This window comes from Erpetoichthys calabaricus, chromosome 6 (genome assembly GCF_900747795.2).
Source record: "Erpetoichthys calabaricus chromosome 6, fErpCal1.3, whole genome shotgun sequence".
NCBI lineage: Eukaryota > Metazoa > Chordata > Cladistia > Polypteriformes > Polypteridae > Erpetoichthys > Erpetoichthys calabaricus.
The window spans coordinates 217,504,204-217,531,805 of record NC_041399.2 but is presented as its reverse complement, the minus strand read 5'-3'; the positions used below and the strand labels follow the sequence as shown (position 1 = coordinate 217,531,805).

Sequence of the window (27,602 nt, the reverse complement as noted above, 5' to 3'; positions counted from 1 at the left end):
TTGTCCATACAACTGACACACTAACATGGAGTACTTTCAATCAACAAATCACTCAGCAAAAGTGCGTCACGAAACGTGCCGAGGGCTCCTTTACACCAACAGCGATGTGCCTGTGTAGCGTCTCACCGAGACTGGCATATACAAATCTTTATTTTCAGGTCTTCTTCATTTTTAGTCACTCTGGTGTGTGCTCAGACCAGAGTGGGTGTGTGTGTTTGCATATTTAATTATTAATGGAGCTCCTGTAAAAAGCCACGTTTCCAACTGGGGACAAATAATCTGTCCACAAAGCCAGACAACCACCTCTTCTAGCAGCTTCTGCTACGCCTTACAGACAACTAAGCACTGCAGTCAACACTGAGAGACACGGAGGTAAAGAAGTCATTTTAAGGGCACTGAAATGAAACCGAGGACAGTCAGATAAGAATAATGAACAAGCACAGCTTCAGCAACCAAAGCCTGACCATCAGAAATCTGGCTCTCCTCCCCACAGAAGGTGTAAGAGCCGTTTGCTAGTTACTGACGTTCTATTAAATGTCTGCCTATATATTAGTGCATAGTCTACGGGAGGTTCTTCTAACCCCCACAAGTTGAATTGAATTGCTATATTCTAACGATTTCTTGCCTCCGACTACAGATTAGCCTCAGTTAGTGAGAGTGAGGCATGGAGGGCACACGGTTTTAAAACGGGCCTTAATGTGTATGAAATGCAATGTGCAGCACCGTACATTAGAGTGTACTGAAGGCTAAGTAAAGCATCTTTAAGTAGAGAAACAACGGAGGCTTGACAAGAAAAGCTATGTTTACAGAAGACACATTTGTTCCCATTTTTTTTGCCTTTTAATCTACGTGTGTAAAAACCTTTTTTCTTTATTCTTGTGTGGACTATTTGCTTTGAATTTTCACTAAATCTTTTAAAGCAAACTTTTGGACTGAGAGATTTCTTTCGGCACTCGTTTGACCCGCGCTTGATCCTGGCCTTAGACACCAGCAGCTACAGAAGGGGATGAACAGACATGGATGCACTTCCCGCTAGTCTCCCCAAGACATCAATATGTTCAAAATTCAGATGAAACAGCTACCCCAACAAATCTTGAAAGGTTCAAAAAGTGACAGAAATGGAGCAGTCTGTATGTCTGTATGTGCATGCACACTTCAATGATATATATATAAATATAGAACTGTCTGGATTTGCTGTTGAAAGAAACCACCATCCCTTTGTTCAGCTATCTACAGCAGAGATCACACTGTTTAACTACTTAGATTACTCCACCATATCTCAAGTCACACCTAATGGATTTGAAAATAAATAAATAAATAAATAAGCCCAAAGACCTCTGCTTCAGCTACATCACAGTGGTCATCTCGCCAAGGTCTCCGTCCATTCTGCTACAGTATCTCCTGAGGCCTTTCCCCAACAGCTCTTTACACAAAGACAGTCGCACACGTCGGCTCACCACCCACAAGGCCAAGTCAGAGCCAACTCACCATAACACTCGTGTAGGAAACTGGAAAAGTCAGAATACCTGGAGAAAGTGAATGGGAAGACAAAAAGTGGGCTGGGATTTGAACCCCAACCCTGGAGGCACTAATCACCATGACTGTGTTTTTTTATTTTGCAGTATAAAGGTGCACAGGTGGCCCTGGAGTGTTATACAGTCTAAGAATCTGGTCACAGTTATGGGTGACACTGTACCATAAAGCATAAAAAGACTAATTGACTTTTATTACCAATAAACTATAGTTTTGCTTGCAATGTTTTCCCAATACTTATGGACCCTGGCATGACTCTGCTCAGTATACCGAAGGCTTATGTCTACGAAGGTTTCCTTCTGATGCCCAAATTAAAATTGGAGCTTTGAACTTCGCTCAGTGTGTGTATGATTAGCATACAAGGACATGTGGAAAATGGGTAGAAAGACAACTGGAACAGGAAAAGAAAAAGTGCCCAAAGTCAGAGCTGCAGCTACTCATTGGTCAGCTCTGTATATGTGGCCACACCATCGGCTGGCTGAAAGCAGCTGTTCCTTGTGAATTTGTCTTTTTCCCCAGTATTCGGGTCCTGCTTTGTATTTTCATTAGAAAATCTTAACACGCTGGAAGGACACCTCAAGCACATCTTTGTAGGTGACAGAGGAAGTGATGGTATTATCATACAAAAAAGAAAACACTTATTGGGGTGCAATTTAGTTGTGCTTAGAGCCCCCCAAAATCTCATTTTACATTGATGTTGTTTTTTTTGAAGAGGACATGGTTATTGTTCTCATCCAAGCCCAGCAGGAGATCTCAATTAAAGCACCTGACTATAGTGAGCGGCAGGGGTCTTCAGTCAAGTAACCACTCCGACTGCTATTGTGAAACCATCCACCCAATATCCACAAGTCTAACAAACAAGCACTCGGACAGGCACAGCCACTGCCTTAGTTAGATAAAGTGTGTGTTTGTTTATTGTGGCAAAATGCCCAAATACAAAAATGGGCAACTGTGAACCTTCCACACAACAGCACGTGATCTGGCACAAGACGAGGGGTTAATCAGAGTGCCTGCTGTGTTCTATTGGTGTCTTCTCAGGGCCAAACACTCCAAAGTCATTTTGTGGACGAGCCATTCCCCCAACCCGACTACATCTTTGCATGCTCGGTTTACAAATCCAAAGTGCATTTACCGTCTTTCTGTTCTTTAGCAAACCGAGAAGCGGCATCAGCCTGGGAAGGCACACTTCTTGTTTTACGCAGTGCTGGTGGCTTTCTCTTGCATCAAAGCAAATCTACCTTTGTCATCGATACGCCTCTTACTTCCTTCTGGATTGCCTAACGTATTTCTTGGAGTGTTTCGGTAAACGTTCACGGCAAAAACGGGTTAGTGTCCCAGAGTGGCCCCGTGCATCACCTTTACAAAGATCCGACCGCTCTCTGCCACCTCTGATGCCAATAGCTACTGCCCACGGGTGACGCCAAGACCTCTGGTCACAGACTTCGTGTAACGCGACAGTCCTGGTGAAAAACAACCATCGCAGCCCTGCAGCAAGCACCCTGACCTTCAGCCGGAGATGAGCAGTCGCCTCACGTACGGAAATGGGAAAAGTTTGCAAAGAAAGAGCCAGCGTCTGTCGCGAACCAAAAGAGAAAAGAAGTCACGTCAAGGAAGACGCTCCCAAGTGGGTCCACGGAGTCGGACCCGAGCTCCACCACCCGAACCGCCCGCCTCGACGAGCCATGCAACTTACGGGCATGTTCAAGCGCAGCGTCCGGCGCTTCGGCTTCGAGCTCTTCTTCGCCGCGTCCTTTTTCTTCTTCGTGTCCATGGCAGTGCTGCCCATTGCCTCCAGTAGTCCCGCGAAAAGCACTGGCACGCGTGGCAGCCTCCTGCGGGCGATCAGCTCTTCTCGGGCGTCAGCTGCTTCATTCCAGCGCGCGAGAGTTGCTTTGCACGTCCGGCGAATGCGTGGCGTCGCGATACGCGCACACACAGCACGCCCGCGCTCGCTTTCCGCGGACCTGCGTGTCCAAAGTCTGCGGAGACAAGTGCGCAAAACTCGGCCCAGGGTCACGTGGCTTTGTTTACAGGCGTGCAGCACGGCGGGGAAGGGGCGGGGGGAAGCGATTGGCAGCCGCCACGCCCACATTCCGACGGCTGCTCGAGTGCTCGGCGTTGAGAGGACTGAGCGCAGCGCGGCTCGGCTCGGCTCGGCTTGTGGCCCCGACGGCTCGCCGGTGTGTGGGCGCGACTTGTACGGAGAACGGGAGCGAGCACGGCGCGAGGACACGGAAGGGGGAGACGTCGGCGCGGGTGGGCGGGAAGGTCAGCACAAAGTCCGGCCGCGTGAGGACGGTAAGGTAAGGCGTCGCGTCACTGCCTACAAAACGTGCAGATGGGAGCGTTGAGACTGTCCGGAACAAATTGGGCTGCAGCACATCGCCAAGAGAAGCAAGTAAGCAAGAATTCAAATATAGAACTTGGTTTGCTTGTAAAGACGACACAAATTCGGCTCCGTGAAGTACTCCTTGTCCTCCAGACTCCCGGCGGGCTGACTGTTGTGTAATTTATATGAAAGGAGATGCTGCGACTTCGTGGCCTGTGCAGTACAATAAGCACACGCTGTGTAACGCAGGATACAGAAGAAAGTGACCATTCGTTGGTATGCAGATGCACGTCCAGTATCTTCAGCCGAAGCCAGTCAGGCTCCCAGTGATTCTGTCCTGCTGACCCCACTTTCCCCACACCAGACGCTGGTGCGTGTAAAATCAACCTTTTTACAGAAGCACACATGCAGACTCCTACTAAGATGGCCTCCTTTCCACACACACAGCTTTGTCATTTACAGCACAGTTCTGCATTGAGAGAATAAAATCTTGCTCTACAACCTAAAAAGGAAGGCCGCTGAATTGCCATAACCGGTGCTCAAACGTCACACGTGCGTGCTGGTGGGATTGTTTAATGAGGACAATAATGGCTATGGGTTTATGGAAAGAGATTTGGTTATTCTACTGGGAGTGGGGCACTGCTGTGTCTGCCCCACACATGCCTGTCACTCGGCTGGCATCACTCCCAACTGCCAGCTTTCCCATTAGAGGTGGAGGGTCCACAGATCTGCACTACTTCACTTCTTCAGGAATTGTCGGGCCCCTGGCCATCAGGTACTGGCTGGCTGGCGCCTTTCCCAGGTTCGCCTCCCATTCTAAAAGGCATCATACAGTAGATTTGGATTGCCATTTGCTTAGCATCTCTCCTCAGGCCACTTCACCAGGAGTGACTCTGCTCGGAGTACAAGGCTTCTGAGAGTGGCAGTGGTGGTACAAACGAGTGGTTAAATCATGTCCCCTGAGTATTGGCATCCAAAAGGACACGTTTGTGAACATAAGCAGTCAAAGTGAGGGCTGCTAGAGTCACTGCCTGTGATCGGGTACTCTAAGTACTCAGCTGTCCAGAAAGTCTAGCAGTTTAGAGCCATTGTCTGTCCCTCTGAATCAAAAAGATCAGGCCAAGGTTGTGTGGGCGCCAAGGGAAGTGAGTGACTCTCTCAGGATGTTTACCAGGCAGAGGATAGCTGGGGGGACACAGGGCCTACGGCAGAGGTTTAGCAGTCCGCTACCCTTGATTTTAGTTAGCACTCCAAACAAGGCACTTTATAAAGAAACATGAAAGTTTGTCACAATAACAGGATAAAACAGAAGGCCACTCAATGCACACTGAACCTGTTCTGTTGGCTTTCAGTGGTCCAAATCTCAATTAGGACAACTTGTGCGTTCCCTTGTGTTGTCAGTTCCATAATATTTCAGGTATAGAGCACTGAAATGTTAAGAGAGAAGTCATATGTTGAAGTTCTGCACAGCTAGAACTTGGAAGACAGGCTGATAAAAGTCAGAAAAAAAAGCTACACAAGGGCCGGCGGAGAGTCTGAGAAACTGTGATCTGGTAGGGCAACCACAGGAGTGATCAGCAGTTGGAAGTCGTTGACATCAAAGCACACTGAATAGCAAGCCAGTGGAGGTAGATGTGCCAGGCAGCGGCCGCAGTTTGAGTGTGCTGAGCATGAAGGTGTGAAGGGGACGACAGGAACGGTTTGACTTAATCCACGCTCTGTAGAAGATGTCTGGTTTGCTGTGGAAGTATCCTTTTTACAACTGCGAGTACTTTCAGGTCAAGATCTGTCAAGAGTTGTGTTGGGCCGCAGAGCCCACAAGAAGCACTTCATGTCTGCAGCACACTTGTGGAGGTTGTCCGCTTGGCCAGGAGTGACCTCTGTCCAGTAAATACATGGATGACAGCCAGCAGTAAAGGATCTCAGAGGCAGCTTGAACTAAAGTGGACCAAACACTGATGCTTGAGAAAAGAAACACAGTGTCATTATTATCATTATTTTTGAACAATGTTGAAGATATCACAACATGTTATCTTTTCAAATCGGCAATTTTATGATTTTGAAAGTATTGTACCATCATGTTTATGACAATGTTGTGCCATCATTTTGTGTATCTCTGTGGTTGCTGTGCTCTTTGCTGGTCATGTGACATATTGTGTCATGGCTGCCCAGCTGTATAAAATGGTGGTGGTGCACTATGTCCTGCGTCCAATTTTCTGGATACAATTTCAAATTGCTGTCAAAGTTTCTAAAGTCTCCTCACTAGTCAGAAATTCTTGTTGTTTTTTTTTTGTTTTTTTAATTTGATTTTTGGTTTACAGACGTTTTGGAATTCTCTTGAACTTTCTGGTTTTGACCCTTTGGTGGCTAAGATTTAAGACTTGTTATCTCCTCACTGCCTGGAGCCTCGTTTAGAAAGCCTGCATGCACACAAAAAGAGGCCCAAAGGTCAGAATTTACAAAACAAAAATTGACAGGAAGCTTGCTATGCTAATGTTAACTCTGACCCACGTATATGGAACCTTTCAGAGAAACTGGGCAATGACGACACCCAAGTAGGGAAATGCAGCCAAACCAACTAAATGACATCTCACGTGCATAATAATTCATATCACAAACCTCTTACTAGAATGAGTGTTGACATAACAAACATATGACACCTCAAAAGCAACACGGATGATGTCCTGCTACTTGTAGCTGTGGCTTTAAACAATCCTGTCCCTGCCCACATCTCAGAATGCCTGTTTCCTTGTGTGCCAAATTGCAATCTTAAATCTGCCAATTCCAGCTCACTCGTTATTCCAAGATCCAAGTATAAAAGAATTGGTGCGGCTTTCTGTTCTTGTGCACCAAAAATTTGGAATCATTTTACGAACAGAAATATGACAGGCTAAATATGTGGAACATTTCCAGAAACTTCTAAAAACCCCTTTTTTGAATGTGGCTGTCCAGTAATTGTACCCCATTATAGTGATCTGATTATAAGTTTCGCTCCTTGATACATTATTAAGTACCCAGGATTAATTACTTGCTTTTTCATGTGTGGTGGTGCCATGTGCCACCCACACCTTCTCAGAGTGCTCCATTCTGCGGTCACCTGGGGTACTGGAGGAACCGAGGAGGACTTGGAAACCTTATTACTGCTAACTGTATCGACTGTGCCCAGCGGAGGGTGGGCGGCCGAGGCCATTGTGAACTGCATTACCATCACACCTGACCGTTTGCTTTGCTCGTTTCTGTCTGCCGACTGTGGCTCTCCAGGGGTTTATTTTTCTCCTATGGCCGATCGTCGTAGTTTTTTCTTTTCCTCAAACAATCACATTCACGAGTCAAGAACATCCTGAATCAACTGACACTGCTATGGACGGTTTTATTTACTTTTGTGTCTTTTCGTTAACTTTAATAACATCAAACTGTTTCTACTCAATGGCTCGCCATGTACATGTGCCTAGGTAAAATGTAAATATATAGTGTTTACATTTATTTATATATATTAATAAGATCTGGTTGTTCTGTTGTGAGCCTTAATGTACAAATATTTTAATTAGAAAACCTTTTTTCTGATAAGAGTGACTTTTTTTTTTTTTTTTGCATTTTAGTGGTTAAATTTTGCTGAGTTTGTGTTTAGTATACTAACATTTAATAGAAACGATCCCAGTCTTAATTAATGACCCAAGTACATGTGGTATATCCTTGTTTGTGTCGAGTAATCTGTGGAGTTTCATGTACACGTATGATAAGGAGCTATATAAATAAAGTTCTTCTTCCTGATTCTTGTCTGAGATCCCTTTAAAGAAGGACACTGCTGTGTATTTGAACTCTTTTGGCTTTTCATCACTTCACATCGGCTTCCTCTTGTCACTTCTCAGGGAACTGGCTGACATGTCCGTCACGCCTGCTGGGCTCGAAGCCCCTTGATGACCTGCGAGGCTGGTTTTCGTAAGGTGTGGATGCACCTACTGTACATAAATCTTAACATCTCTTTATCAACATAAAAGGCCATTTACAGCCATGTCTGGTTTTCCCAACATTCTCAGAGCACTTGACTGCACTCACACTGCAAAAAGGGCACCAAGCGAGGGTGAAGCTGCTTTTATTAACACACACAAGACGAGTCTGACAATAGTCGAGCCTCCATGGCCTGGGCCAGCCGCTGATTCATGTATTTTAAGGCAGATTTTTTGATAAGGTACCTGCCTGTGGCCTACACTATTCAATTCCTTCCACTCGGATGCTGTGCCTAACGCCCTTCCCGGACCCCCAGGACACGGGTGCTATAAAGCCGTGTGTGATCTTGAGCTCTCGGGGTCTCGCCATGTCAGGAGGGGCAGCTCCACCAGCCAGTGAACTTCTGCAGCATCGTGACTGCACGTCTATGAAGTTGGCTAGCACGCTCCATAGTTGGATGTCAAGGGGCGCTGTTCACGTATGCACGTTTAATGGGTGATTGTGACTTACATACAAATGTGCGTCCCCTACCTTTTATACATCTGGTTTTTTTTTTTTTTTTTGGTTTGGGCATATTTTTCAGACCCAAAGCCACACAAAGTTTTATAAACGAGGCCGCTGGTCCATCTCACTGTTCAGTCCTGTGGGCATCTACAGAGTTCAGTAGGGATTGTAAAGATTAGGGATGTCTGGGCTGACCATGAAAAGCCAACTGATCACGACAGGGCACCCGAAGGCGATACGTCGTGAAATTCTCTAACTCGATGGCCTAACTCTAAATCAGCCCAATGCCTGTTTCAGCAGAGTACTCGGACTCTTGTTGTTCTGGTCATGGAGACACAGGAGGGCTGTGCAAACGGACCACCACTGGCTGCAGCCCTAAGACCTCCTAGCAGGGCAGTCCTACTTTTTAATTGGGTTCATCAGCAGGCTTAGCAAGCATCCGACTTGTGGTTAGAAAATGCAACTTTGAGTTAAACTATCATGGGATCGAGGAAGTGAATGTTTCAGGCCCCTGCTTGCCCCGTGACTTCAGGTCCATGGTGGCCTAATGGAGCCAAGCACGGGCTCTGAATGCTCTCCCCTACCTGCCCTCTCGGCCGTCCAGGCGTGACACTGCAGACACAGAACTACTTCGCTCGCTCTGCGGCCATCGTCCCTCGTCTCTGTAGGATTGCCTCCTCTGACGAGTCTTTTCCTTCGTTTACAGCCTGCACGCTGGAGAAACAACCACAGAAGAGCCCAGAACAACAAAACACACAGAAAGGCCCAAGAACGTGAGTAAAGCTGGGCAGTGTGAGAAAAACCAAGCGAGCCGATTCATCCTGAGGTCACAAACTGTCTCAGGCGAGTCAGGAGAAGTGTCTAATAAGGGTGTGGACAGACACCAGTTCAGGATTTGGGTGAACCACCGTGGTAACTCCATTTAAATGGCACAAAATTAAAGGAAAAATGAATAGCGGCCTGGGCCATTAACAGTAACAGCAGCTAAGCATAGAGGAAGCCGTCTTCACTCTGTTTGTCTCTGTCTCGTTTAAGGGTCAGTCGGGACAGGGTATACAGACAGTGGTGTCTGATGGGCTACAGTCCTTCACAGACAAGGTCGTAAGGCACAGCGGCCCCTCTGGGCATGCGTGTGACACCCTAGGGCTCCAGAATATATGATTCCCAGGAAACTGCAGCTGACTCTTTCAAGTAGGCTTTAACACAATCAAGGTAGAGGTGACGTTTTTAAAAAGCTGTGCTCCGTCTGACAAACATGGGAAATCTAACAGGCCTGGGCAGAAAACTGATAAGCAGCTCCTAAGCTGAATGATACGGCCAAGGAGAAAGAGAAGAGCAAGTGGCCCAAGGACGCAGCCTTGGGCAAGTGGTGCCATTCGGCTGTGTCGCAGAGCTTGTGTAAATCAGCGCCAGAGGCGAATGTATTTGGAAAGTGAATGGCGCTGCTGCCTGCCAGCTCCGAAAGCACCGGGTTCAAACCCTGCGTCCAGTCTTTACTATGCCACGTATCTGTGTAGGGCGTGCAGGTTTGTACGTTCGCCCTGCCTGTGGTGGCACCCAGTCCTGAGCTGGTTCCTACCACGTGTCCCTGAACTGGACATTTCCTGGAGTCTCTGCAGTGCGAAGGTGAAAACGCAGACCGCACTCTACTGAAGCCGTTTGATTTTTGGAGGTCTTTGTTTCACATGAGATGGGGTGCGTCTGAACAGAATACGTTTAGGGCCTGTGCTGCATTAGCTCGTTGGTTTAGTGTGGCCACGGCAAGATCACGGACAAAGCTACATCGACGAACGTGTCACTTCTGCCTCTCACTAGTGCCACCTGCTGGGGACATTAGGCCAAATAGTCAGCCACGTGAAGGTGTGGCACACAGACAGATGTCATGTGCTGTTGTCTGTCACTGACCGGGGCCTCTTGGTGATGGCGTGCAGGAAGACCCGGGGCAAGCGAAGATAACGGGCTCAGAGAGTTCACAATGACGTCACATTCTCATTTTAACCCGAACTCTTTGGCTTACAAATAATCGTTAATGAAATGTGCATCAGCTCAATTCTGTGGGCCTAACATGCCACCCGGGACACAGGAGGGGACTGATCGCAGCCGTGTTCACTTTCACCCATCGAGTCATCGCTAATGTATTGACGTTTCGCTGGCATTAAACTCAACGGCGATATTCGCGAGACGCATCAGCAGACTGCGTTTCACTCCTTCAGTCTCAAGTGCAGTGCTGAGGCCTTACAGAAGCTAATCATGATGCCACCTTGTAACTGGCATGGACACACTCTTGAGTTTGAGGGCTTTTCTGCTCAGAAATGACGCAGGTGCCCAGTTTCTTAAGCTGGCCTCCATCTGCAATTCGGGTCACTTCAATTCCCTTTATGTTGGTGTCACCGAGTTCACCAAGCTCAGTGCTGGGACAAGATGTCAGGTAAAATGGAAGAACAACCATTAGATGTACCACTCACAGTACAGTGGGAGCAGACAAGAAGACACAGACTGGGAAATCAACTGGAAATAATCAATCAGACCAACTGCTGACAACGGAAGAGAGGAACACAGAAACTCAAGCAGCTGCAATCCCTGGGAGTCCGTGATCAGTGAGACCTCCTGTGGTCCTGCTACGCCAAGGTCTGTGCTGGGCCATCCACAGACTCCAGAGCTCCCAGTACCTCAGCAGCCTGGCAGCAGAGCAGTGGCACTGAGAAGACAAAGGGACTACAGCAGGGTTAGTAATGACTTGCGATTCATGTAAAGTACTTTTAGTTTCACAAAAGTGACTGACACACTGAGGTGCCATACGCACAGCTCGTCAGCAGCTCTGGTCGGGGTACACTGGACCGGAGACCGCTGGGGCACCCCCTCTGCCAGCAGGCACAGCACTCCTCAGCTTTAGGGGCCTGCTGTTTTTTTATTCCTCAGAATCTTCAGCAGGCTGGCATCTCGAGACATTTATGCAAACTCTGGTTTGTACGTTAATGATAAGGTGGGCAGTTGTCTGGTAACGAGCGGGCACTGCCAGGCCTGCATTCTGACACAGTCCCTCAAGGCTTTGGCCAACTCACTGGGTCAGTTTCACAACGAGATTGATGGAGATGGCAATGGCATCAAAGTGAATGAGCAAACTGCCAGTAAGAAAAGTCTACTGCCTTGGCAGCCTGGCAGCAGTTATCACCAAATGCTGCCTGGCACTCTGTCTGCAGGGTTTGCTCAGCCGTGCTCAACAGAACATTCTGAACTTTAACTGCTGTGTTTGACTGGCAAAAATGTCTGCAACAAATGAGGCCAAACTGCTGGTTGGTTCATTTACTGACTTACTGGGGTTTGCAATTCAATGGGAATCGTAACGTCTACAGGCGCACCGATCGTTTAGGCGAAGATCGTCTTTGAGCAAAACCACAGACAGATTTAAAAAGCACTGAGCACAACATTTCTGCCGTTGCAGAGACGCATGCAGCACCACTTCTGTCCTTGAACCTGTGCAGGAGCTGTGCCCAGTGCCCTGGCAGAGATTGGTGAATAAAGCGCGTGTCAGATTAGGCTGCCATTGCCCTCCAGCTGGGTTTCATGTTTTTGGCGAGTAGGCATGGAGTGTGCACCTCTAGCATGGCACCTGTCGGCAATGAGCATCCCGCTGAAGTCAAGACACTCGTCTCCACCTCGGACAGGCTGCTCTCTCGCTGTTCTGAAGCCCCCCAGATGTCCTGCCACTTTTACACTGCCCCCAGTGACCAGCCTCGTTTCAGAAGGGACACCCATTGTGACAGACGGGAGGGTCTGATATTTGTCTTCTCGCCGTACCTGCTGTTAAAGCGGATGATTTTTGTGCTCAACGTGTGACTTTTTTTTCTCCGCTTTGATTTACGCTGCACAGAATGCCCATTTCTGCCCGCTAAAAATGGTGGTGGACCAGAAGAAAAGCAGGACCCAGCAAGGCACTGATATGGAGAAAGTGGGCATGATGCAATGCGAGAATGAAGAGACGCTGACAGTGCCACTAAGTGTCTCGGCTATCAACAGACCCAAAAGACGCCAGGAATGCTCAACATCAGTAGTCACACAAAGCTAAGAAAGGTGGAAAAGGCCTGCAATAAAAGGCTGAGGGGTGCAGTGGTCTCTATGCCCACCGGAAAGCACTCTGGACCAAAGGTCTGTAGACACACTGCCAACTGTTTGACTGGCCACAGTCAGGAGGAGAGTCGGGGCAAAAGCTCACTGGCAGGAGGAACAGAGGCCAGGGGTATGAGACTGAGAGACATGGCAATAAGTGGGCACCTGTGAGGGCCACCTGGTCAACCTCCACATTCAGCAATGGTGAGACAACCTGGTGAGGACATGAGAAACAGACAAGAACATTCAAGTAACAACAGGCCTCCACAGACGTCAGGGCCTCAAGGCGGCTCTGTGCCAGTCACCATAAAGACCATCCATCCATCCATTATCCAACCCGCTATATCCTAACTACAGGGTCACGGGGGTCTGCTGGAGCCAATCCAGCCAACACAGGGCACAAGGCAGGAAACAAACCCCGGGCAGGGCGCCAGCCCACCGCAGGCCATAAAGACCTCAGGCTAGCAAACGACGGTGTAAGGCTTCTCTGATCTTGAGCTGGCATGTGCAAATCTAAAGGATTTTCAGTTGTTCCTCAGGTGCCCTGTTGCCACTTTGTATCATCATGAAGTTTGTGAGACCTACCAGGTACGTTCGTTGAGTTCATCTACTCCCACCCTTGAAGATTAACACACGCATGCAGACAAAGTCTCAGGTAGAGCCAATTACCAGTCACTCTCGCGGTCACCAGCACTAGCAGACATGCCGATGCCCACACAACACACAGTAAAGCGCAGCTCCTTTGGTTTTATGCCACGTACTAACCAGACGATGCCTACTTATTGAGGAGCGACCTTCATAAACCCTGTGGGCAAAAGAGTAGCCATCTAAGCCATTCTTGGTGCCCTTTTTCTCACATCAAGAGCGATTGAAATAATTACAGTATAGAAAATACAAAAGCAACATGGCACTTATTAACATATATCGTTACAGATATACCCAATAGAAGAAAATATAATAGAAAATAAAGAAGAGCGCAAAGTCTTACTGAGAATCCGAAGTGCCAAGGGATGGATGTTGTCCTGGGCAGCTTCTGGTTTGGCGCTCAGCGTTATTCTTAAGTTATACTCTGCAACATCGTGTCTCGGTCTGTGACGCCCCACTGTTGGTGTCACCTTTGGTCCCTCAGCCGAGCCTAAAACACACACACGTGACATTATGCACATTTGATGGCCTGTCCTGTCCTGACAGTGAACGACGTGTTTCGTCTTTTCAGTACCTCCGCACTTCTCCCTTTGTCAAGCTGAGACTCCTAGTCCGACGGCGTCCATCCCTTTGCAGGTTATAAATGAATTCAAACAGATGCTGTGGCGGCGTCTCTGCTTCTTTAACATTTCCAGACTGGAACAGATTCATAAATTAGTGGTGCAATACAGAGGGATGCTTGCAAGGCCTGTAATTAAAGTCCTGTAAGTTCAGATCATCCCGATTTGTTTGAGCCAAATAATTTAAATTTAGGATGAACATTCAAAAAGTGAAGATTTCCCACCCCAGGACACACACACCCTGCGGTCCCGTTTAGGGTTTGGTAGCAGTGGGTGGCCTTGTGCTGCTCTAATGCCACAAACTGTCTTGATTTGAAGTCCCTGACCCCGCTCAACTGGGCACAAGGCTCTGGCACACTCACTCGCACTGCGCCACGTAATGGGACCTGCATGTGTTTGGGATGGAAGCCCGAAATCGGAGACACACACACAGAGGGTACTGCAAGCACAACACCACAGACAGCGGGCAGACCGGAGTATCTGCTCCCTTAAGTGCACCACATAATTCTGAACAAAAGGCACTTGCTTAAAAGTAGAAGATGGAGCAGCAGACTCCCTCGGTGCCCATTTGCTACAACAGTTTGAATTAGAATTCTACATAGAAACAGAATTAGAGGACGCCCGTCCATTTCAGGGTGAACACACACCTACTGGGGCTCCTCGATCAGCACCGGTTCACTTCACTTTAATTAGGCTGCGCCAGCTTCTACGTGGGGTCTGCATGGACTTACAAACTGACTGCTATCAGGGTCAGTGAATGGACTCCCTCAAAAGCACCGTGTCCAGTTCTTTTATTAGCAGATCACTAGCAACAGCAATTCATTGTGCGTTAAAAAAACAAAACGAGAACGGGTTTGTAGCGCGTCGGTCTTTCCATCGTACCACTCTGCCACTCCGCCTTTTTAAGAGGTTACATGACTTGGCAAAGGTGGCTTGGCTCTTAAAAAAAAAATACGTCTTTTATTAAAAGTACAATGCAGTGCAATCAGCTCAGCTCACGCTGCTCGTTGTGTGCGTCTCGCTTCACGGCCTTTATAAAATAACAACAGAACATAAATGGCCGGAGTGCGGCGTGGCATTGTCATCACTCCGTGGCCGCTGAACGCACACAAACGAGCAAGAAACGTATCGGCACCTCAACAAAACAGAAATGGCTCCTTCCAGTGTCCTCCTCTCATCACAGGGAGGCCTCGTCAACGCGGTAAACTGTTTGCTAAACTGAAACCTTTGCCAAGGTGGACGTGTCTGGTGAGCTGTAAGGCTTTTCCTATCAGGTTTGGACGTCGGCGTTTCATTGAGCTCCAGCTACAAGAACAGGTAAAGTATTTTTAAAACTTATTAAAAAGGCTCGACTTTAGAACACAAGTTTATGTGACAGATTAACATACACCAGAAATATGGAGAAATAACTTTGACTAGAAAAAGACCAAACTTATCCTTTCAATGCAAAGGTGACACCTTGGGTTTCAAAGTCAGGGTAACCTTTAAAATGTGAACCAACTAGCAACTCCCGGACAACAATCCAAAGTGGGACCACCTGCCCTGGTGACTGGGACGTTTACAGTGCTTTTCCATCTCCTTCCCTTCTTTTCAAAGTGAGAAGATGTACTGAATTGTATTTTATTTATTTCTTAAATGCATTCCTGATTTCCCCAGGATGTGCGCGTTTGGTAAAGTGAGCCAGCGTGAGGGCTGAACTGGCCTCCAGTCCAGTGCTGGCCCCAACAATGAACTTATTGAGACGAACACAGCAATGCTCCACACAAACCTCAGGATCACACAATGGCCGGATGGACAGACAGACAGACAGACGGACAGATGGAGAGCCAATAACAATTCTAGACGCCGCACTGCAGGGGTGTGCAGCTCTAATCTTGGAGGCCACAGTGGCTGCAGGTTTTCATTCTAATCCTTCTCTTACTTTCCACTCTGTTTTTTGCTACTAATAAATTACTTCTCCCTTTATTTTCTTTGATTTGCTATTTAAGATTGAGACCCCTCAATTTTTTTTTCCCTTATTCCTTAATTACAAGCCAAACAAAAGTGAGATACAAAACAAGTCAACACATGAGCGGCTAACCTGTTTGAAGGTCACGGTAACGGTGATCTGCTCAGGTCCACAAAACATTTTAGATAGATAGATAGATAGATAGATAGATAGATAGATAGATAGATAGATAAGATACTTTATTAATCCCAAGGGGAAATTCACATCACATTTTGATGGGGCTTTCTGCTGTGGCATAACGAGAGCTCCAACAAGCCATGGAATGATAGCGTGAGCTAAATGAACAAGAATGGAGTTTTGAGCTCTTGTTTTTGTTTGGATGCCATTTAAGGAGAAAAAGAATTTTAAATAACAAAGGCAGTTAAGTGATGGGAAAAGAAGAAACTGGTAACTGATCAAGGAGGCGACCGGAAAGAAATCCTGCAGCCAGCGCGGCCCTCCAGGGTCAGAGTGGGCCACCCTGCTGTAACCTGTACACCTGCTTCAGGAGTCGCACGGCCAGCATAAGAGGAGCCCGCAATCAGCACCGTGGATGAAGACTTTTCTTTTAACTCACGTGCTGATTTTGTGAACAGAACGATAACCTCCAGGACACAAAAGGCTTTGGCACATTCCACTGTGGTAACTTAGGCGAGGCACTTCATGTATAAATAATATCAAACATCCCTCATTTCGATTTCGTATATTTTACGCTGGTTTCTGTTTCATCACAATTACGTCAACTAGTATTTCATTGTAGTCACTTTTATGCGGTATGTGAAGAGCCCTTCTGCCACAGCCGAGGTATCCTACGATCGCCAGGTCCGCTCCTCGACATTTCCTTTGTTGTTCCTATCCACGGGCCACTTTTGACGGTCAGTGACAGCCGCCAAGTGGACAAGCACGCGAGTTACCGAAACAGAAAGGCGGCCCTACGAGGAGGCCAGCGACTTGCAACGGGGACAGACTGCATAGACGTAGAGGGCACAGTTGAAGATTAGTGTGCAGGCTCGAGGATAAGGTCGGTAACACCTGCACTTGCAACGGCGCTGTGCGATACCGACATGTACGTGTCGCACCCGACGACCTCGGACACGGAACTCCGCACTTGTGGGCCCGGGTCGGCCGTTAATGAAGTGGCGGTGTCTGCAGGCTCGGCCTTGAGACATCACGCGCCGATGGTCGCCTCGTGGGCCCGACGACTCCCGGTCGCTTTCAGTGGAAGCAACGCAGACGTCGTGTTCTTGTCCCCGCTCGCCTCTTTATTTCTTTCCTAGGTGGCGTAACTCGCGGCTTGTTTACAAGCTGACGCCAGGCTCAAGACACCGGAAGCACCGAAGCCCGCCTCTGCACAATCATTGGACAGCGCGCGTGCGATGACCACGCTGATTGGCCAATCTTTCCGTAGCCCATTTACCTTCCTGTCCGCAGTTGGCGGCAGTGCCGTTTCGAAGACTCGCCTGCTGTCCGGCGTCTGTCGGCTATCGGAGTGTAAGGTGTGCAATGGGGAGCGGCGTGTAAGTCCTGTGCTTGTGTCTTACCGCGCAGTGCCGGCCTGGAGTGTTGAAGCCGATACGTAACGTACGACGCGTTTCTCGGACGGCATTCCTGGCTTTCGCAGCGCGGAGACCTCTGCTTGTCGCTCGACGGGAGAGGCACGGTAAACAGCAGCTTTTGTGACTGTCAAGGCGCCTGCCCCATTGCAGATGTCTATACGCGGGCCTTTGCCTCGGCTCCTGGGGTACTGCCAGTGCGGGACGCCGAGTGCATGTCACGCTGCACGCGCATGCCCTTTAAGCGCCATGGGGGCTGAGTGAACAGGCTGGAGGCGACCGCCCCCTGAAGGCCTTGCGGTGTAAAGAGCGGAGCGTGACAACTGCGCAATGCCCTTTGACGCTCAGTCGAGAATTGGCAGAGAGTCCCCTCGAGTTATTTATTAGCAGTGCTGTGATGTCTTGCTTCAGATATGCCTGCTGAAAAATGAATCTTTTGCTACCTCTTTGCAGCTCGCGGACGAGTAGCCGCCGCCTGGCATCACGGCAGATCCCACCCCCTTTAGCGATCACCGGCCGCCACCGAAAACTCTTACCGCGACCGGCCAAACGGGACGTTTCGGATTGTGACGGGAGCCGAGCGCGGCTCTAGCCAGACTTTGAGGGACGTTTGTGTGTGTGTGTGTTTTTAACTATGGCTCCTTCTGATGTCTTTAGTTGCGTAGGCTTGAACTCTGGTCCTGCCCACCGCACAGACCGTAAAAAGTAAGCCAGAGGAGAGCTTGTGTGGTCCAAGTGCGTGTTCTGGAATCGGCCTTGCAGAACCCGAGAACTACAGATGGCACATGAGTGACTACCACGTGACGTGGCCCTGCAGTCTGAGAGTTCAAGTGTGCCCAGCCGTGTCACCTGCAGCCCGTTTGGACGAGTATGCAAGCGTTAGCTGCTAGACTGTAACAGACCTGATTTGATGTGGCGCCTCTCCGCAAGCCGCTGAAGTCTAAGCTGTTTTCCAGAAGGCGTGCCGGACCCTGGGGTGGCGATAGGCCGACAGCCGCGGTTTCAGTGGGGCATTGTGACTTCCTTACCGCCCGGTTTGCTGATTGTAATCCCATAGCCAGTAGTCTGGTTTCTGTGTGGCAGGACGAGACTCCCATATCTCAGACGCTTTACAGTGACATCAACTCTGACATGACTTGTGTCACATAATGCACATGTCGCTTAGCCAGGGGTTTGTTCACAACATGTACATCTCGTGCATTTTTTATTAAGATATTGCTAAATCGATGCTTCTGTTTGAGTTTTTGAATTGAGGACTAGACTCCTGACCAGTAAATGGGGGGGGGACTCCTTTGGGAATGTGTGCTGATTTTTCCAGCAGTGATGTGTTTAGCGAATGTTTCGTGTGTTTTGGATGACAGTTTTATTTCCTTTTATTCTTTTTCTATTGTTTGTCATTGCACAGCGTTAGCCACTGTTGTCTTTTTTTTCCAGAAACTTTGTTTTTTTTAGCATGAAAATGGGAGATTATTTTTTTTTTCTTTGTCATCATTAAAAAAAACACATGGGGGTAAGTGACATATCAAAAGGTGGCCACCACTTTGGGTGGCGTATTTCTGTAACCATCACTGAAGTTCAAAGTGACAGCACACGTGAAGTGTGCCAGCCGGTCCTGTTGACCGATACACTTAAGGTGACCCCTGCACAGGCCGCCACTTCTTTGTTAAGATCCGCTGATCAGTTTTCAGCCCAACAGCAGCAAAAACTGAAAAAAGTACAAAAGAAACTAAAGAACCCGTGCGTAGTAAAGTAAACCTCGAAGACGGAATTGCAGTCAGTGGCTGAAAACATGGCGTCGTCGTGTTCGACGGCCTCGTACTGTAGCTTGGGGTGGACGGGTGGTCTCCTGCACTCGCACCGTGACTGACCTTGTCTGTTACATCTGAACGTGGACCTCCCAGAGGTTTATTTTCTCCATTGATGGCTGACAGGCGGTGGTGGTGACCCCAAGACTAAGAGCACTGAGGTGGAGAACGTCTTTGCTTACTGAAGTGTGTGAAAGTGGTTGGGGTCACTTGAAGAACTGGTGTGCCCACAATCTGAGGTAGGTGAAACGTAAAAGTCTGAATTCGGCCTACTACTACAGCTTAATGCCCAAAATCCCATGTTATGCAAAATGATAACAAGAGGAGCGGGCATTGCTTTTTGACGTCTCCCTGGGCGGCGAGCAAAGGGCTTGTGGCCTGGAAAGGGACTTGGGTTACCCTGGAAACTTTGTGTCCAGAAAGCATAGAGGTAAGTGAGGGTACAGTGGCACAAGCGGCTGTCTTAGGAGGGCACTCTGTCCACAAATGCAGGACATGTGATGAGGAGCACCTTTGAAATCATCGGTACTGTGTGACCGGCGGCAGGCACACTCGGCTCTTTACAGCAGAGTCCACGAGGCACCCGGACCCTCGACCTTCTCGCAGCCCGTGCTGCCCCGATGTCACCGTTACTGCACAGTTAATCTTCCATCTGGGCTGCTTGGTCTGTTAACCTTTGCCTGAAATCTGGTGGTGTGCCGAGTAAATGAGTAACATGCAGAGAGCGTGACGGTCACCGCATCGAGAGGAGAGTTAAAGCAGGGACAGTCCGGCGGCGGCTCTGCTTGCACAATGAGCGGCCCGTTCACATCTGAAGAAGACGTCCTCTGAACAGACAACTGCGCTGCGGCTTCTTCAGCTTTCTGTGCCCAGCACAAGGAGAGGTGACGCAGACCTGGGGTGTGGTGGGCTCGTCGTCTTTCGTGATGGCACTTGTTGTTGTTGTTGCTTGGCCTCTTTGATGGGATTGCTGTGGGCTGCTGAAGGAGCGAGTCAGAAGGGCTTTGCATGTTCACATTTTGGTGTCGGCTGTGCGAACTGCTGCTGGCAGGTGAGCAAAAGTGCCACCCGTGTCCCCTCCTGCTTTCAAATGTGCCCCTGGCTGTGCATGATGAGGGTCTCGGGTGCCACTTGTAACGTGTGAAGTCTTTCGGACATTTTCCTGGCCATAGTTAAGTCTCCGTGTACGGTCATCGAGCAGACGCAGCTTTGGTGTCTTTTCTTCATGAAAACCGAGAAGCGAATTCGAAAGAACATTTGCAGTCAAAAAGCGTAGTTGTGAGTGTGTGATGGAAGTGGGTCTGAGCGGCGTGCCCGTAAGAGCCCATGTTCTTGGAGGGTGGTGGCACCAGTGGCAGAGCATGGCGACTCGGCTCAGTGAGCTTGTTTGGAAAGCTGCTGCCCCCCCGGCCCACCTGAAATGATTTCTATTTCTGTGCCTCCAGGAAACAGGGACTGGAGCTCCGACGATGCTAGGACTACCATGGGCAGCGTTACACTGCGCTACTTCTGCTATGGGTGTCTCTTCACGTCGGTGAGCTGGACGCTGCTTCTCTTCATTTACTTCAACGTTAGCCAAGACAGCCATGTGCCCCTCCAGGGGGGCAGCTCGTCGCTCCACTTTCCCAGGAAGTTCCAGCCCCGCTTCACTCGCTTGGCTGGCCGAGTGCCCAAGTCCAACAAGGACCCCGAGGCCGGACTGAAGAAGGGGGAGCTGTCGCCAGAGCTGGGTAGGTGTCTGTCTGTCTGTCTGTCTGCACCGCCTCTCGCCCAGACCTGTCGGTGGCAGGCTACCCAGTAGTGCCCACCACTGCCCCGTGGTAAACGTCTGTGGCCAGACACGACCACTGCTCATAATCCCGTTTCAGTCACGTGAGGAGCGCAGTTTTGTTGGGCGTCTGTGTTTTTTGATTGCTTCTCATATTTGGCGTACCTGGGCTTTAGACTTGGGCCAAGCGCTGAAAAACGGCCAGCCAAATTGGCAAGGGAAGGGTGGCATGGGTCAGGTAAGGGCTGCACACAAAACCACAGTGGCAGTAACACAGCCCTCTGGGAAGGGAAGTTGAGCCCTATGGCCAGCGGCATTACAGGCTTAGAAAGAAAGAAAGAAATGGATAACGAAAGTGAAAGAGCGATGACTGCAGTGGAAGATGGCAGGGCCTTCCTCCTTTCTACTGTCCCAGTAGCGTCACTTGGGGTTTGTGTAAGGACCCCCAGTTTTTATGATTCAATCTAACAGACCCCTGGACCTGCCGTTTTGACAGCTTTACGGATGATGGCACATTTGTGAGCAAGACGCACTGCAAGTGTGCAGGAAACCCCGAGTGCCCACCGACGAGGCTGGACGTTCAGCTGATGTCGCATCCCACATCTTTTTGTTGTGGAAAATGTCGAGTTTGGAGATTGTAGTCGCCGGTGTCACCGCTGCCCATGTCACATTTAGCAGTTGAGGGAGCGCCAGTCTTACAGCACAGTTGAGTTTGCCCGTTTTTTGTGACAGAGCCACAGCAGCAGCGGGTTCACCAGCAATCTCTAGCCCGAGTTTCCCTTCTGCCTGGGAGCTCCACAAACTACCCAGACAGGGAATTGAAGCAGAAGCTTCGCCAGCCTTTAAGAGGAAAATCGGGATGAGATCTCGGGACTGCTAAACAGATGGGCTTGATGGACTGAATGGTGCCCTCTCGTTTGTGCCCGCCCGCCATTGAGTGACGGGTTAATGGCTGTGGTGTGTTCAGCTGCAGTCTCGGCCTTTTTTCTGTTTCAGCACACGAGCCATCAGACCCAAAGGCCCCCCTTGCGTGTGTGAGATTTAAAACACGCCAGCTGAACGCCCATTGGTTCTCAACTCGGCCCACCATCTAAAGAGAAAGTCCGGCCTGTTTGACTTCATCCACGTTGGTCTCAGCTGTCGGGTGAGGCACAGCAGGTGACTGGTCACTTCGGTTTGTTACCCGGTGGTAGCCCTCCATCAGACGCGATATCTTATTGCAGTCCGGCCTAGGTGGGCACTGGAGACACACCAGTGGGTAACTGGAGTATGAGAGGAGCCATCAATGGTGGCCAGAAGGACCTTCTGGGCAGGGCCTGACAGTCTTCCTGGCGCCCTCTGGCTGGACAATGCAGGTCCGTAGACACCCAGAAGAGGGCAGCACATGCCAGCTAAAACCCTTCCAGCCTTTGCTCATGATGGAAGACAGCGGCCATGCTTGGTGCCACGGGCACAGCACAGCTCAGCTCTTTTTCAAGTTGTCAGATGTGAAGTGCACATCTGTTTCCCTGATTGCTCCCGTGCGAATGTGCCATGTAACGGACTGGTGCCCCTTTAGCGGTTTCTGTTAACGTGTGCCTCGGAGGCCTGTAGTTGTAGCTCAGTGTCTGCTCTTCAGGTGGGCACAGGGTCGCCCACTGACAGCGGCTTTGTTGTTTTCAGGTATGATATTTAACGAGCAGGACCAGGAAGTGAGAGACACGGGATACCACAAGCACGCCTTCAACGTGCTCATCAGCAACCGCCTGGGTTACCACCGGGAGCTGCCAGACACCCGGGACCCCAAGTAGGTGCCTGCCAGGGGCCTCGTGCCATTTTCTTTTTACACTTCTCCATTCGTAAACTCAAACCGTCCCATCGGAGCCTCCTTGCGACTGCCGGCAATTTGGGTGGCATCCATCAGGTGGGCGCAGGAGCGGCCCTGTGCTCACTCGGCTCTCCTCGTTGCAGGTGTAAGGAGATGAACTACGCGGGGGGGCTGCCCTCGGCCAGCGTCGTCATCTGCTTCTACGACGAGGCCTTCTCAGCCCTGCTGCGGACCGTGCACAGCGTCTTGGACCGAACTCCTGCCCACCTGCTGCACGAGATCATTTTGGTGGACGACAGCAGTGACCTGGGTAAGGCCCGGGGTGGCCCAGAGTTGGCCCGTGGGGATCTTGAAGTCGCGAGTGCCTGGCAAAGTGTCAATGCCAAGGTGCCTCTCGCTGACCTGCTCCGTTTCTCAACAGAGGACCTGAAAGCAGAGCTGGACGCCTACGTGGCACACCACCTGCCCAAAAACGTGAAGCTGGTGCGTAATGAGCAGCGAGAAGGGCTCATCAGGGGCAGGATGATCGGAGCGTCGCATGCTACTGGTAGGACTCGGCTTTGGCCGGTGGTGGTCGTTGGCGGAGGACAACTGGGTGGCCCCCCTAACGCTCGGCTCTCTCTGTCATTCCAAGGTCAAGTGCTGGTTTTCCTGGACAGTCACTGCGAGGTCAACGACATGTGGTTGCAGCCTCTGCTCGCCCCGATTCAGGAGGACCGGCGGACGGTGGTGTGTCCCGTGATAGACATCATCAGCGCCGACACTCTTCTCTACAGCTCCTCGCCCATCGTGAGGGGGGGCTTCAACTGGGGCCTGCACTTCAAGTGGGACCCAGTCCCCCTGTCGGAGCTGAACGGCCCAGGTGGGCCCGTGGCACCGATAAGGTACGGTGGAGTGACAGCGAGTGCCCTCTAGAGGCGAGCCTCGCCCCTCCCGTCTCACCCCTGCAACTCGTTTTCCCAGGTCGCCAACGATGGCCGGTGGCCTGTTTGCCATGAACAGGAAGTATTTCGACGAGCTGGGCCAGTACGACGGCGGGATGGACATCTGGGGTGGAGAGAACTTGGAAATCTCCTTCAGGGTGAGTGGCCTCCGCTCTGGGCAGGGGTTCGAGGGGGGGAGGGGTAGTCTGTTCACTCTCCCAATCCACCTGTGCTGCTTTTCCAGATTTGGATGTGTGGCGGTAGACTGCTCATCTTTCCCTGCTCCAGGGTCGGGCACATTTTTCGTAAGCGACGGCCCTACGGGTCACCGGGTGGTCAGGACACCATGGCGCACAACTCCCTGCGGCTGGCTCACGTCTGGATGGACGAGTACAAGGTAGGCGTCTCGTTCCCGTTCTCCAGATTGGCGGGCGGAGGAGCCGTGACGTAGGAGTCCGCGTCTGTCGTTACAGGAGCAGTACTTTGCCTTGCGTCCCGAGCTGAGGAACCGGAGCTTCGGCGACATCGCCGAACGTCTGGCCGTGCGGAAACGGCTCGACTGCAAGTCTTTCAAGTGGTATCTGGAGCACGTCTACCCCGAGATGCAGGCCGTGCCCCCCAACGGCAAAGCCCAGCAGCCCATGTTTGTTAACAAGGGGCTCCGCAGGCCGAGGGTCCTCCAGAAAGGAAGGGTAAGGTGGGCGGAGTGGGGCGGGGGGGGCACCCTCTAGATGCCCGGGCCCATAATAAGCCACACTTTTGTGTGTTTCAGCTCCACAACCTGCTGGCTGACAAATGTCTTGTGGCGCAGGGCCAGCCGACTCAGAAGGGAGGGATGGTGGTGGCCCGAGAATGCGGCCTGGAGGACGCCGATCAGGTGGGTGTGGCTGGGGTGTAGTTGGCATGACGACGCGGGCCTCCGGTTGACCGCCATGTGACTGTCGCCTTGCAGGTGTGGACGTACGACGAGGAGCAGCAGCTGGTCTTGGCCGGCCTGCTCTGTTTGGACGTGTCGGAGACTCGCTCGTCTGACCCGCCGCGTCTGATGAAGTGCCACGGTTCTGGGGGCTCGCAGCAGTGGACCTTTGGGGTAAGGTGGCTCTTGTGGCTCACGTCGTCGCCCGCCTGTCCGCCGGCCTCCCCTGACTGTCGACATTTGTCCGTTTCAGAAGAACCGGCGCCTCTACCAAGTGTCTGTCGGGCAGTGCTTGACCCTCGTTGACCCCGGCAGCCGCAAGGGCTACGTCACCATGGCGATCTGCGACGGCTCTCGGTCCCAGCAGTGGCAGCTGGTGGAGTGACCAAAGGAGGGCAGGAGGGCGGGCGAGCGGGCAGGGCAGCAGTTTTAACAATCAATAAAAACAAAGCTTTTTATCACTACTGGCTACCTCGTCACTCCAATGTCTGGCCACCAGGGGGCACTAGCGAGACTCGCGCCAGGACAGTAAAACAAGCAAAGCCACAAGGTCAGAGTTACTTGTAAAATATTTTATTTTTGTAAATGCTCCTAAATCTGTTTCCACAAATTCCAAAATCCATAACACTCTGGATACTTCAGGAAAAAAACAAAACAACAAAAGGCTTCATTTGTAGTCCACATGAGATCAGAAGATCAGAGACCAGCATTGTACACGACAGAAAGAAAGAAAAGAAAAAGAGGAAAAAACGGAAACCCTGCAGGACAAATACTGGCGGGAGTTTGGAATTTCATACAAGAGGAGACCAAAAAGAAAGAGTTGTGTGTGGAGAGACGTGTGCGTCAATAAATCTTTATTTACACGATTGACTTGTCCACAGCGAGTGCGAGTGTAAACATCGAGAGTCCAAGCACACGCGCGAGCCGAGCCGTCGCTTCACAGTATTCATCGTACGGGAAGAAGAAGACAAAGGAAAAGTGAGGCGCAAGTCCAAGTGAGCAGGCCAGTCCACCAAATACTACAGGCGTCCGTCGCACACTCAACTCGGCACCCGCGCGTCACAAAGAAAAAGGAAAGAAAGCAACGAGAGAAGAGCCACAAAGCGGCCGGCCAGGTAAGTAAGGAAGGTAGCATTTGGTCAAGGATATCAATCATCAATCAATCAATCAATCGATCGGCTTCTCTGCTATTTACACTTTGTACACGTAAATGTAACAAGACGCTTCGCTAAATGTGCCCGCCACAGCAGCAGCTTGGCTTTCTGGTTTCATTTTAAAAATAGCTTCATTCACTTCTCCGATAATAAATACAAAAATTTCTCTCTTAATATACAGAAATGAAAACTCTACAATGGACTGACTCATGGAATCAAGTATTTCAAAAGAGTTTAGTGCAAGTTGCGTTCCCTTAGCTGTACTCCTAAGGAAGTCGTGCGTGCGTGCGTACGGTACATTCCTCGTTCAGTGGTGTCTACGCTTCTGAGTTTGGATTCAAGAGGGCCCGCCCCTTCATCGCGTGTGTGTGTGTGTGTGTGAGTGTGAGTGAGTAAGGCTGTGTGTCCAGCACTCCCCGTCTGCCCGGTTCGCTGGCTGGTGATTTCTCTCCTACATTCAAATTAGCGCCCGACGCCATCCCGTCTCCTCCCCTGTAGTGCCACCCAAAAAAAAAAACAAAACAAACACCCAAAAAAACGACAAAAACCAAAAAGTGCTCTTAGGATGTGGGCCCCGGGGCCGGGAGGGGGCGAGCGCGCCCCCCTAGTTCATCCACTTGCGGCAGTTGACCGCTCCACAGTGACACGGGATCTTGTGTTGGTCATCTTCAAAGTCAAACTTGTAGTCGTAACAAAGCTGAAAGAGAGAGACACACAAGAGACTGGCATCACCCCCAGTGCCACCTTGGCAATGCACGCAAAGAGCGCAGCGGTACGCCGATGCCCACCTCCTCTCCTTTCTGAATCCGCCGGGTGGAGCTGATGATAATTTTTTGGCCTTTTTCAAAGGTCACCCCTTCGGCCACGCAGTTGGGGGCACACGAATGGTTGATGTACCTGGAGAGACACGCCAGGATGAAGTCTGCCGACATGGGCACGAGACCACCCGCTCCCACAACTCCCCGGGACTCACCTAGCCGGCCCTCCGGTCAGCGTGGCGTCGATGACGTGGGCGTTGTCGATGCGGAACATGTAGACGCCGCGATTCTGCAGAAAAAACACAAGGGGCACTCGTGAGGCGCCGGCGGCAGGTCGCTCGGGGCCCACCCGGCGGGACCCCCAGCTTACCTGAGACTCGTAGAGCTTCTCCTTGCGGTTGGCCACTTCGTTCCGAAGGACGGTCCCGATGTACTCGATGACCATGGTGTGCTTCTCGATGTCGCGCGCCGCATACAGGCCCAGGCCCTGTTGGCAAGAAGAGACGTGCTCAGAGGTAAGCGGCACGATGCTTTGAGCGAGAGACCTCCAGCGGGCACCGACCTGGATGCGGGAGCGAGCCAGATAGACGTTGGACTTCCACTCGGCCTTCATCTTGCGGTACTGCGAGGACTTGGAGTGGACGAACTGCTTGCTGTACGGCGCGTTGAGCTCACCCGTCACGGTGCTCTGGAAGGACTTGGAGGTGCCGCTGCTGTTGAGCGTGTGAGGCCTACGGCGGGTACAAAGCGAGGGAGGGGACTGAGCTGGCGGCAGGCCGGGGGAGGGGGGGCACCGTCGAGGAAGGGCAAATCAAACAAAATACCTTAACACGAACCTCTTGACATGGGACGGGGCTCTGGGCTCCGACCGCGCGCACCCCGTGGGGTTGATGGCCAGGGGCAGCTCCATCAGAGGGTTGCGCCCGTAGCGGAACGTGTACTTGGCACAGGCCTCCACCCCTGGCAGCTGAAAGACATCGAGGCAAAAAAGGTGTGTGTGAGAAGGCCCCCCCCTGCCCGGCCCCGCCCTCCTCCTCTTCCTCACTCACTCACCGACTCGATGATCCTCGTCACAGCCGACACGCTCAGGCCAAACAGGTCCTCTCCTTTCAAGTAGACGGGGAAGAGCTTGAGCGTGCCCACCTGGCTCCGGAGCTCGGCCACCCGCCGCAGGACCTGGTCCCAGACGCCTGCGAACACGAGAGGAGACTCAGCAAAAATGCCCAGCGCCCCTGAACCCCCCGT

General features: G+C 50.7%; 3 protein-coding genes across 8 annotated transcripts in view; 1 reads left to right on the top strand and 2 right to left on the bottom strand.

The window, feature by feature from the left end:
* The window catches only part of prkag2a (protein kinase, AMP-activated, gamma 2 non-catalytic subunit a), a 98,092-nt gene extending 94,420 nt beyond the window's left edge, over positions 1 to 3,672 (bottom strand). The window contains exon 1 of one of the 3 annotated variants that reach the window (XM_028790830.2): positions 3,227 to 3,672. In XM_028790830.2, the coding sequence (XP_028646663.2) occupies positions 3,227 to 3,625 (399 nt within the window). In that variant the 5' untranslated portion in view covers positions 3,626 to 3,672. The remainder of the gene's footprint in view (positions 1 to 3,226) is intronic. The other 2 variants (XM_028790829.2, XM_028790828.2) reach the window with 2 other exon arrangements.
* A 13,314-nt stretch (positions 3,673 to 16,986) lies between these two features.
* galnt11 (UDP-N-acetyl-alpha-D-galactosamine:polypeptide N-acetylgalactosaminyltransferase 11 (GalNAc-T11)) lies at positions 16,987 to 24,906 on the top strand. Of its 4 annotated transcripts, none has more exons than XM_051929380.1 (12): positions 16,987 to 17,190; positions 20,477 to 20,761; positions 22,462 to 22,585; positions 22,750 to 22,916; positions 23,028 to 23,153; positions 23,241 to 23,490; positions 23,570 to 23,687; positions 23,774 to 23,926; positions 24,003 to 24,221; positions 24,302 to 24,406; positions 24,482 to 24,619; positions 24,702 to 24,906. In XM_051929380.1, exons 2-12 carry the CDS (start codon positions 20,515 to 20,517, stop codon positions 24,828 to 24,830), a joined length of 1,776 nt encoding a protein of 591 aa, XP_051785340.1. In that variant the 5' UTR covers positions 16,987 to 17,190; positions 20,477 to 20,514; the 3' UTR covers positions 24,831 to 24,906. The 4 variants fall into 4 exon arrangements, with proteins under 4 accessions (XP_051785340.1, XP_028646671.1, XP_028646669.1 ...); XM_028790838.2 differs by having other exon boundaries at positions 16,999 to 17,169; positions 24,699 to 24,906; XM_028790836.2 differs by having other exon boundaries at positions 17,000 to 17,190; positions 24,699 to 24,906.
* A 96-nt stretch (positions 24,907 to 25,002) lies between these two features.
* The window catches only part of kmt2ca (lysine (K)-specific methyltransferase 2Ca), an 85,736-nt gene continuing 83,136 nt past the window's right edge, over positions 25,003 to 27,602 (bottom strand). Inside the window, exons 54-60 of the mRNA XM_051929378.1 lie at positions 27,411 to 27,547; positions 27,182 to 27,324; positions 26,920 to 27,088; positions 26,728 to 26,844; positions 26,573 to 26,646; positions 26,388 to 26,496; positions 25,003 to 26,296 (exon numbers count right to left, since the gene is read on the bottom strand). Of these exons, the coding sequence (XP_051785338.1) occupies positions 26,204 to 26,296; positions 26,388 to 26,496; positions 26,573 to 26,646; positions 26,728 to 26,844; positions 26,920 to 27,088; positions 27,182 to 27,324; positions 27,411 to 27,547 (842 nt within the window). The 3' untranslated portion in view covers positions 25,003 to 26,203. The remainder of the gene's footprint in view (positions 26,297 to 26,387; positions 26,497 to 26,572; positions 26,647 to 26,727; positions 26,845 to 26,919; positions 27,089 to 27,181; positions 27,325 to 27,410; positions 27,548 to 27,602) is intronic.